Source organism: Oncorhynchus gorbuscha, linkage group LG08 (assembly GCF_021184085.1).
Source record: "Oncorhynchus gorbuscha isolate QuinsamMale2020 ecotype Even-year linkage group LG08, OgorEven_v1.0, whole genome shotgun sequence".
Classification (NCBI taxonomy): domain Eukaryota; kingdom Metazoa; phylum Chordata; class Actinopteri; order Salmoniformes; family Salmonidae; genus Oncorhynchus; species Oncorhynchus gorbuscha.
This window is the reverse complement of record NC_060180.1, coordinates 5579894-5591940: the sequence shown is the minus strand read 5'-3', so window position 1 is coordinate 5591940 and position 12047 is coordinate 5579894. Positions and strand designations below refer to the sequence as shown.

Genomic DNA, 12047 nt, shown 5'->3' with positions numbered 1-12047 from the left:
TCCTACTTAAAGGTTTCAATGTGGTGGTTAAAGAATGTGTTACATCTTAAGTTCTTATTTTTTCTAATGATGAATAGAAATGACAGTCATGTGAGAAAGTAGTCCTACTATAATGTTCTTCTCAGCCAGGTTTCAATGTCAATGAATTCAGTCTGGACACATTAACATGTTTTGCTGACAGGATGGCCTGAACACATGATTAACATAGTGGGCTGACAGGATGGCCTGAACACATGATTAACATAGTGGGCTGACAGGATGGCCTGTAACACATGATTAACATAGTGGGCTGACAGGATGGCCTGAACACATGATTAACATAGTGGGCTGACAGGATGGCCTGAACACATGATTAACATAGTGGGCTGACAGGATGGCCTGAACACATGATTAACATAGTGGGCTGACAGGATGGCCTGAACACATGATTAACATAGTGGGCTGACAGGATGGCCTGAACACATGATTAACATAGTGGGCTGACAGGATGAACACATGCCACATGATTAACATAGTGGGCTGACAGGATGGCCTGAACACATGATTAACATAGTGGGCTGACAGGATGGCCTGAACACATGATTAACATTGTGGGCTGACAGGATGGCCTGAACACATGATTAACATTGTGGGCTGACACACCTTCAACAAGGGTTGAACTCTGCAATCCCCCTAACATTACCCTGAACACTGCTCTCGATCATCTTTATGCCACTTGTGTGTGTGTGTGTGTGTGTGTTTGTGTGTGAGTGCGTAAAATCAATGTATGTGCATCAGAAGGTTCTGCAGTCCTTCACAAAAACAAATTGTAAAAAAAAACACTTTAACTAAAAATGCTTTGGTGTTAAACCAACCCCCATCACAGTTTTCAAAAAAGTTTCCATTTCCATTCAGTCTGTGATTGTGGGAGTGTGTATTCTGTATTCGGCTGGTCGGGCTGTGATGATGATGGATGACAAGTTAAATTTGTGTCCGTGGAATGAAGGTGAAGTGTGACAGAGTGATTTGTCTTGGGAATGGAGGGTTGGGGTCAGGCCAAACCAGGCGCCTCCAGACACAAGACATTGACAAATTCATCCTGCCCGCCACATTTCTGAAGCCTTTTGTTTTGAATCCTGGCTACTCACTGGTGACCCCCATCCCTCATCCTGCCAGCGTTGTGAAGGAAGCCCTTCGCCGCTGAGTCCCGGGTCCAGGCCATGCCAGGGGAACTCAGCACCACTAATTCTCCTCATTCCCTCTCTGACAGGCCCCTGACAACTTTCTCTGTCTCTGCTGACGCGTGAAAAGAGGGAGGCTGAAATATTTATTTCTGCACATAATGGCCGTCTGCACAGATTTAGAGCCGAATCATTTTTCTCTTCTCTCTCTCTCTCTCTCTCTCTCTCTCTCTCTCTCTCTCTCTCTCTCTCTCTCTCTCTCTCTCTCTCTCTCTCTCTCTCTCTCTCTCTCTCTCTCGCTTTATCATTGCAGGTCACTGGCTGGCCTGAAAGCGTTCACTGGGCTGGAAGAACTGGTCGTCGACAACAATCTGCTCGGAAACGACCTCCAGTTGCCCAGGTTACCCACCCTCCACACCCTGACACTCAATAAGAACCAAATATCCTTTCAAACGAAGCACTCATTCTCTGTGTCATTCTGTAGCATTGGCTACTTCATAGAGCTGTAAGGATATTAGTCTCTGGGTGTGTTCAGAGCGGACACTGGACGCTCTGGCCAAGGAGGAGGGTTGATCCAAGCATTCTGACCTCACAACGGCAGTCAAGCACCCAAGGAAACTGGCTAATGTTGGCTAGCTTGCTAACTACTTCCAGACCCAAATGAGACAGATAACACCTCACTCTGACCATTTTACTCCCCCTAGCAGAGCTGGTTAGGCTGTTTTCATGTTATCCAGAGCGTTGGTGACTGTAACTGTGCTGCTGGCAACAATTGAATTACTCTTTTTTTGTACTGACATTTACCGACACCGGCCACATTCAACTGGTGTTGAGCATTTGTAAATTCGTCAGTTATTCTGCGCTCTGGCTCACTGACGAGAGTACTCTGAAATCGGAGGAGATAGGCAGAGTGAATTTCGGAATGCACCTGTTGTTGTGCTTCTGTATCTCTGTGTTCTCTATCTCTCTGAAAGGCCTCTGGGGTATTTGTAGTGCATGTAAAAGCAGTGTTAAAGGCATGTGGGTCTTGGTACCTCAGACCCCACAGACTGGTTTCTACGCCACGGGGACCTCTAGTGGAAACAGGGATATAAGACAGCAGGGTCTGTGTCGATATGTTGAGGAAGAAAATGGAAAGAGAGAAACTTCTGAGCATATCTTTGAGAAATAGCAATATATATATATATGTATTAGTAGTATAACCAACTACAAACATTGACAAATTAACCACTAGTATAATAACTCATAAACAGTCGGGTGTAAAATTGGAAACCTCAACAAAATAAAACAAATCACATAAATATGTTGAATCAAGACACTTGAACATTTAACATATGAAAACCAAACATGCAGTCATTATTGTAACTCTGTATACATTTCCAGTCACATGTATATTTTGTGATCAATGATTAAACGGCTCCATACCTGTATACCTTCCTCATAGTAAACCGTAAGCACTCACACTCAAGACATCCAGACACTGCAATATTACACTGCTTATGATCAGACAGAAAATGTTTCAACTTCCTCCCTTAGCGTTAAGAACCCAGCCTAACTACGTGTCCTGTTTGTCCCTGGTAGCCTCCCCAGTAGATCCATCTACAGGGTAATGATGCAAACACACAACTACCGCGTCAACATTAAAACTGGGCCTCCTTGAAGTGCGTGTCAACTGCTCTGAAGCAGAGAGAGAGAAAGAAAGAAAGAGAGAGAGGGGGGTGGGGAGGGGGTGAGGGAGAAAGAGAGCGAAAGAGAGGCGAAGTGGCCTGCACATGCTAATGCCCCAATTAGACCACATCTTGATGTGGAGCTGTGCCATTTTACACACTCCACCACTGCATTAGTGCGCTTTCATTTTGACACTTTGGGCTCAATTTTCCAATGAAGTGAATGTATTAGTGATAACTGTGCCTGTTTGGGAGGCTGGTAGCTTTTTTTCCACGTTTGGGGGGGGGGGGGGGGGGGTTGGTTATGGCGTTGGCTACGGCTCTGCGAATCATGGACCGTTTGAACCACAGGGCATCCATCATTTTGTCAATGTTTTAACGCTCCCCACCCGGCCACCTGGGGGGGGTGAGAAGAGAGGGAAAGAAGAAGAAATGGAGAGGGCAAGAGAGAAGGGAGAGAGAAAGAAATATGGCAGGGTAGAAAGAGAGAGAGAGAGGGAAAATACAGAGAAACAGACAAATAAATGCCTCTGAGCCTTAAATTTTTATCCGCTCTCTCACAGCAACCCATTGCCTGTGACTAGCTTTCTGAAGCTGGGGGGGGTAAATGCTAATGCAATTAGCAGCCTTGACCTCTGACACCTGACTGACATCGAGGCACTGCTGGAACACTTGGCGGAGGCAACTCCGTCGCTGCACTACCTCAGCCTGCTGGGAAACGAGGCCTGTCCCAACCAGCTGGTCAGCCTGGACAAGGATGAGGATGACTACCAGAGATACAGGTAGGGACATGTGTATACAGTACACACACACACACACATACAAGAACAGGAAGGAGGATGACAGTCAGAGATACAGGTAGGGACATGTGTATACAGTACACACACACACACACACATACAAGAACAGGAAGGAGGATGACAGTCAGAGATACAGGTAGGGATATGTGTATAGAGTACACACACACACACACACACACACACACACACATACAAGAACAGGAAGGAGGATGACAGTCAGAGATACAGGTAGGGACATGTGTATACAGTACACACACACACACACAAACAAGAACAGGAAGGAGGATGACAGTCAGAGATACAGGTAGGGACATGTGTATACAGTACACACACACACACAAACAAGAACAGGAAGGAGGATGACAGTCAGAGATACAGGTAGGGACATGTGTATACAGTACACACACACACACATACAAGAACAGGAAGGAGGACGACAGTCAGAGATACAGGTCATTGCCAAAGGGTTGCACAGTGATGATGTCATAAAAACTCATGTTGTTTGTTCTCTCATGTTGTTTGTTCCTGGCCGTTCTGCCGTCCCAGGGCAAGACAAAAAAATAGCTGGCACCGCTAAACTAGAATAGTCCCAGTAAGCACAATGACGTTGAAAAGATGTCTAAAATAGTATTTTCCAAACGTTCAATTTAGGTTCTGACCGAAAGGTGAAAAAAGGCGTATTTTCCGGATGTTGAAACATACTTATTTTCTGGACGTTGAAATATGGTTAATTTTCGGTTCTGAATGAAAGTTAGAAATATGTCATTTATGGCTGTTTGGGCCAAGTCAAGGCTGGTCCAGTCCAGACTGAGCCAAACAATAGACTTCTATGACTGGTTCAGATTTGGTCCTGACCGGACCAAAAGCCAACATCTGTGAATATGGAAATCAAGGCCGGTCCTGACTGCACCAAAACAATGTGTCCAAAAGGCATCGGCATTGGTTCGTGCATACTGGGGTGTACAGTGTTGCCTGACATTATTTATGAACGCCCATCTATGTTGTAGGCCTACTGTTTGTAAGATACAAAAAGAAACGTTGGCGTCTGTCCGTGCTTACTAACTTACTACCATGTCGGAACGCAATGGAATTTTATGAATGACCATCCATGTGGTCGGCCTACCGTTTGTAAAACAGGCAGTTGCATTGGCTTTATTAGTTCTTATTCCTGTGACTAATCACTTTGACTATTTAATATCATTAATAGTTAATTGACACACCCAAGCAGCAATCTAAATAACATAATATAAAAATCTGTCAATTTAAGCTAGCGATATCAGTTTTTTTGCTTGGGCTGCGTCTCAATCTACCGCATCCGCCTCCTCATGAAAACGTCTGTAGTGTCCGGATGGTTTGGCCCACAAACTACCAACAATGAAAATAGGAGACTCTCAGAAATACGATGATGCTCTCCGTTTTACTCTACGACCCCCACAAGTCCCACGGGACTCGTCTGAAGGTAACCCAGACAAACAAATGGAATATGGAGGAAGTTTTGTCACAACAAAAATAAGGTTAAATATGTGTCCAAAAAAACTAAAATATTTCTTTATCTTTCTTATATCTTCTAGATATAGGACAGACACTTTAAAAAACTTTGAATAAAGAGCATTTTAATAAACAACATGAAAAGGTGACTGTAAGCAGCACTCATCATTTGAAATAAATTACTTACTCGTATTAAACAGCATCAAAACATTCTAAATAGTTCAGACAGACAGATAGCCTAACACGATGCCCAAACCGGAAGCGTCACATGTGCGAGCATTACAAAATACATGTACACATACATGTTATTATATCATTGCACCCACACTGCTCCTGCGCCAATGAGTGTCTGCGTTGCCAGCCACTAAAATAGAAGTTGCTTCTATTTGTGGTGCCGAACGCGATGGAAGTCCCTGCTTCTCCCATCGCTTAATGGGCTTTTAGAAGCATATACCCACGTGGGTGATTGATGGGTGAGAACCCATCTCCTCATTGGTTTTACCCACGTGGGTGATTGAAAGATGAATTGATGTCAGTTGTGTTAATTCACCTTATTATGAAAGTTGCCAATCGCCATATAAAGTCAAAGACGAAAAAGCCTGGAAGGAGGAGAGATGACTAGAAACGATTCGGTTGACCGTTTTATGTGTGGATTAATTGTCAGAGTAGAGGACCTTGTACATTTCAGGTAAAATAACAACTCAATGTTTATATCCCAGGACAAATTAGCTAGCAGCAGAAAGCTAGCTAGCTAAATATGACAAAGTAGCTAGCAACTGCAAGCTAGCTAGCTAAATTGCCATAAATGTTTAATACTTTTTGACCTATCCCCAAAATAATATAATTGGTTCAGAGTTTGTTTTGATATTTCAATCTGCGTGTCGTGATCGCGTTTGGTATGGAGGGACAAAATCAATTTGCGCACGATGGTGCACGCTGATGCACGCATGCATCCAGTTTGGGCAAGATGTAAGAAAGAACAAACATTTATTATTTCAGCTATATTATTAGCCTATTATTTCAATGATTTCAAGGCTATAGCCTACAAAGAAATACATTGTGAAGCATTTGCAGGAATATTATAGCGCTCAGCATTTAAACAACATTGTGCATGTAGGCTGTGCCTTACTTAGAATGAAATCCAAATGCTTTGAATAAGGTTTAGAAACATGAGTTTGGCCAGAGTCTGGCAATGCAATAGTGCCTGCAGCGGAGAATACCCTATCTGCGCTTGCAGAGCCACTGGTGATGCTAAACACACCACTCATGCCAGACTGGGCAGCGATGCGGAGTTGTTTTTTAATGATTTGTATTATTATAGGTAGGCCTAAAGGTTTTATGGGGAAAATAACACTATCAAAATGGAAAGCTCCTTGAAAGAGGTAACATGTCAGGTCAGGCCTATTGTATAGATAATATACATTTTAAGAGTTCGGATTTTTTGTTTATAAATACTTTGCTACCATGACACACTTAGCTAGCTACCCACCTCATTCCTTTCTGTTAGCATGTGCACGTATAAAGTACACCATCATGCTTTTGGGATGTGTCCTCCTCATCTTTGTAAATCACCTTGATTTTTCACCTGGGTGTTTTATCAGTTTTTTATGAAAATATTTAGCATACTAGATAACAGAAGCTAAAGCAAGGGGCTATAGCAGCACACAAGTAGACTACAAATGTTTGGCTGGGCCTGGCCTGGGCTCTTGAAGTGAGGAGCGAAATTGGAGTGGGTGAGAAGGCCAACGTGCCAGGCTTTGGGAGACTCGCTCCACGCTCCAGTCAAATTGGGCACACTATGCTCCAGCTCCAGCTCCACTCACATGCTCTGCTATGGACTACGGTAGTAAAGGCCAAATTCAATATTGTACCCCCCCCCAACACAACGGCTTAGACTTTTGCTCTGAATATCGGCTACCCAACTTTCTCAGGAGTCATCCTGAGCCTATTTGCAATGATAATCAATGTCTTTACACAGTGGAAAATGCAGAAGTATTTTATTTTTCGCTATGACCAGCTCGTCAAAATATTTACGGATACAAACTCGAAAACCATTGATCATGACAATGTAGTCCACAGGGTGAAACTCCTGGGCCACAGTTGTGAATACCCTGATTATCCATTCCACAGTTGTTAAAACCCTGATTATCCATTCCACAGTTGTGAATACCCTGATTATCCATTCCACAGTTGTGAAACCCCTGATTATCCATTCCACAGTAGTAAATACCCTGATTATCCATTCCACAGTAGTAAATACCCTGATTATCCATTCCACAGTTGTGAAAACCCTGATTATCCATTCCACAGTTGTGAAAACCCTGATTATCCATTCCACAGTTGTGAATACCCTGATTGTCCATTCCACAGTAGTAAATACCCTGATTATCCATTCCACAGTAGTAAATACCCTGATTATCCATTCCACAGTTGTGAAAACCCTGATTATCCATTCCACAGTTGTGAAAACCCTGATTATCCATTCCACAGTTGTGAATACCCTGATTGTCCATATTGTTCATTTTACTTTGACCTGTCCTGTTGTTAGAATATGAATGTTTGTTAACATGTCAGAGCTGTTTTTTATTTGATTGGCCGCTGTTTAGATCAGGCTATTTGATCGGAGAAACCTGCACAATTTTAAAAATGTCCGTCTCATTACATTGTCATACAATTTATCTCCAGCCTGTAGGCTACAGAAAAGGCGACATTCTCTTTCTATCGTATCCTAAATCTGCTACATGATTTATGATAGACGATTGTTTTGGACGGAAGGTTGGTGGAGAGCAGCAGCAATGCATCTCTCCAACAGCACCCTGGAGAGGCGCGCTAGAAATCAAGATAAATATTTGACAAGGTGGGCACTACTTATCACTGGGTGGCATCAGCGCTCACCTAAAAAGCCCTTATGCCACAGGTTAAGATAAATTCGAATAGTTTTTGGGCAGAATTACAGTTGAAGTCGTAAGTTTACATACACCTTAGCCAAATAAATTTTTTCACAATTCCTGACTTTTAATCTTAGTAAACATTCCCTGTTTTAGGTCAATTCGGATCACCACTCTATTTTAAGAATGTGTCAGAATAATAGTAGAGAGTGATTTATTTCAGCTTTTATATATTTCATTACATTCCCAGTGGGTCAGAAGTTTACATACACTCAATTAGTGTTTGGTAGCATTGCCTTTAAATTGTTTAAATTGGGTCAAATGTTTTGGGTAGCCTTCCACAAGCTTCCCACAATACATTGGGTGAATTTTGGCCCATTCCTCCTGACAGAACTGGTGTAACTGAGTCAGGTTTGTAGGCCTCCTTGCTTGCACACGCTTTTTCAGTTCTGCCCACAAATTTTATATGAGTTTGAGGTCAGGGCTTTGTGATGGCCACTCCAATACCTTGACTTTGTTGTCCTTAAGCTATTTTGCCACAACTTTGGAAGTATGCTCGGGGTCAATGTCCATTTAGAAGACCCATTTGCGACCAAGCTTTAACTTCCTGACTGATGTCTTGAGATGTTGCTTCAATATATCCACATAATTTTCTTTCACCTCATAATGCCATCTATTTTGTGAAGTGCACCAGTCGCTCCTGCAGAAAAGCTCCCCCACAACATGATGCTGCCACTCCTGGGATGGTGTTCTTCGGCTTGCAATCCTCCACCTTTTTCCTCCAAACATAGCAATGGTCATTATGGCCAAACAGTTCTATTTTTGTCTCATCAGTCCAGAGGACCTTTCTCCAAAAGTGCGATATTTTTCACCATGTGCAGTTGCAAACCATAGTCTGGCTTTTTTATGGCGGTTTTGGAGCAGTGGCTTCTTCCTTGCTGAGCGGCCTTTCAGGTTATGTCGATATAGGACTCGTCTTACTGTGGATATAGATACTTTTGTACCTGTTTCCTCCAGCATCTTCAAAATGTCCTTGCGGTTCTGGGATTCATTCGCACTTTTCACATCAAAGCATCTTCATCTCTCGGAGACGGAACGCGTCTCCTACCTGAGCGGTATGACGGCCGCGTGGTCCCATGGTGTTTGAACTTGCATACTATTGCCTTGACATACATCCACAGGTACACCTTAAATTTACTCAAATGATGTCAATTAGCCTATCGGAAGCTTCTAAAGCCGTGAATTTTCCAAGCTGTTTAAAGGTACAGTCAACTTAGTGTATGTAAACTTCTGACCCACTGGAATTGTGATGCAGTGAATTATAAGTGAAATAATCTGTCTGTAAACAATTGTTGGAAAAATTACTTATGTTATGCACAAAGTAGATGTCCTACCTGACATGCCAAAACTATAGTTTGTTAACAAGACATTTGTGGAGTGGTTGAAAAGGGAGTTTTAATGACTCCAACCTAAGTGTATGTAAACTTCCGACTTCAACTGTATATGAGGTTCTATGTGTTGTTGGAGGTACTGTACATCTTAGTAAGTTTAGCTGACCAAGACGTACCTCATCAATCTTCCGATATATTTTTTAATTTGAACAACTATTTATATTCGGATTTTTGCAAGTTATTATATTTTTGGGAACTTTTTTATGTATTTAATGTATTGAAAGGGGAACGAACGTTCCGTTTCTCAACCAGATTGTGGATTGAACCTCCTGGTTTTAAAACCTTTATCAAACCACCTCTGGTCGGGCAAAATGCATTTCATGTGTGACTAGTCACAACCACAAATGAGTGTTTACTAGCAGTGCAGACCATGCATTAAATATCACAGCCTTCATGCGATGTGACCACCATTTGTCAGCCTCTACATGAAACACGATAAAAGGAAAAAACACTCTCTTTTGTCTGTTTTAGCCCTAAGTGCTTGTTCCTGACTTTGTGTTCTGTATTAATAATTTACTAGCACCGAGGATCTCTCGCTCTCTCTCTCTCTCTGTGTCTTTCTTTCTCTCTCTCTCTCTCTCTCTTTCTCTCTTTCTCTCACACTCTCTCTCTCACACTCTCTCTCTCGGCAGGGTAGCCTAGTGGTTAGAGCGTTGGACTAGTAACCGGAAGGTTGCGAGTTCAAACCCCCGAGCTGACAAGGTACAAATCTGTCGTTCTGCCCCTGAACAGGCAGTTAACCCACTGGCCGTCATTGAAAATAATAATTTGTTCTTAACTGACTTGCCTGGTTAAACAAAGGTAAAATAAAAAAATTCTCTCTCCCTCTCTCTCTCGCTCTGTGTCTTTCTCTCACACTCTTTCCCTCTCTCCCGCACTCTCTCTCTCACACTCTCTCTCCCTCTCTCTCTCTCTCTACCATGCCCTGACTGATACTGTGTATGGTCCTGTGATGTAATATTCATAATGTGTCACACTGTAAAACATCAATTTGAGCCTGATTCAGTTTCCATCTCTCTCAATTACCAAGGCAAGCAGTCAAGTACTGTGTCGCACACTGAACGGTGTCATTTAGTCCAATGGCATAATAATATAAATACACACAAATAATGAAATATGGTGCTGTGTGTCTTTATACAGAGCAGATTCAGTCATCACTGTTTTAATGTGTGAAAGAAAATATGAATACTGTGAAAACAGAAGTTGCCCAGCGAAATAACTTTTCTTTTTCTCTCTCTGCCTCTTTCTCTCTCTCCCTCTCTACCTCTCGCTTTGTGTTGTAACGGAGGAAGTTTGACATCCTAGCTACAGTGTATGTGAAATCAAATCCAGTGTTATTTGTCGTGCATTCGAAAAGTATTCAGACCCTTTGGCTTTTCCCACATTTTGTTACGTTACAGCCATATTCTATAATGGATTAAATAAATGTTTTTTTTCTCAGCAATCTACACACAATGCCCCATACTGACAATACCCAACGGACAATACCCCATAATGTCAATACCCAACGCACAATACCCCATACTGACAATACCCAACGGACAATACCCCATACTGACAATACCCAACGCACAATACCCCATACTGACAATACCCAACGCACAATACCCCATACTGACAATACCCAACGCACAATACCCCATACTGACAATACCCAACGCACAATACCCCATACTGACAATACCCAACGCACAATACCCCATACTGACAATACCCAACGCACAATACCCCATACTGACAATACCCAACGCACAATACCCCATACTGACAATACCCAACGCACAATACCCCATACTGACAATACCCAACGAACAATACGCCATACTGACAATACACAACGCACAATACCCCATACTGACAATACCCCATACTGACAATACCCAACGCACAATACCCCATACTGACAATACCCAACGCACAATACCCCATACTGACAATACCCAACGCACAATACCCCATACTGACAATACCCAACGCACAATACCCCATACTGACAATACCCAACGGACAATACCCCATACTGACAATACCCAACGCACAATACCCAACGCACAATACCCCATAATGTCAATACCCCATACTGACAATACCCCATAATGTCAATACCCCATACTGACAATACCCAACGCACAATACCCAACGCACAATACCCCATAATGTCAATACCCCATACTGACAATACCCCATAATGTCAATACCCCATACTGACAATACCCAACGCACAATACCCCATACTGACAATACCCAACGCACAATACCCCATACTGACAATACCCAACGCACAATACCCAACGCACAATACCCCATAATGTCAATACCCCATACTGACAAAGCAAAAGCTGGATTTGACAAATGTTAACAAAAAAATAAAATACAATAAAAACAGAAATACCTTATTAACATAAGTATTCAGACCCTTTGCTATGAGACTCGAAATTGAGCTCAGGTGCATCCTGTTTCCATTGATCATCCTTGTTTCAAATATGTTTTATTGAACACACACCAGAATGGTGTATAGGTATAAAAGACAGGTATACAATTCTTATATAAACATAAAAGAGCAGACAGGAACAACAAGACCGAGAGTTCTGGG

General features: G+C 42.4%; 1 protein-coding gene across 1 annotated transcript in view; it reads left to right on the top strand.

The window, feature by feature from the left end:
• Positions 1 to 12047, top strand: part of LOC124041121 (leucine-rich melanocyte differentiation-associated protein-like) — a 473611-nt gene that overhangs the window by 287134 nt on the left and 174430 nt on the right. The window contains exons 3-4 of the mRNA XM_046358329.1: positions 1474 to 1600; positions 3470 to 3609. Coding sequence (XP_046214285.1) covers positions 1474 to 1600; positions 3470 to 3609 — 267 coding nt within the window. The remainder of the gene's footprint in view (positions 1 to 1473; positions 1601 to 3469; positions 3610 to 12047) is intronic.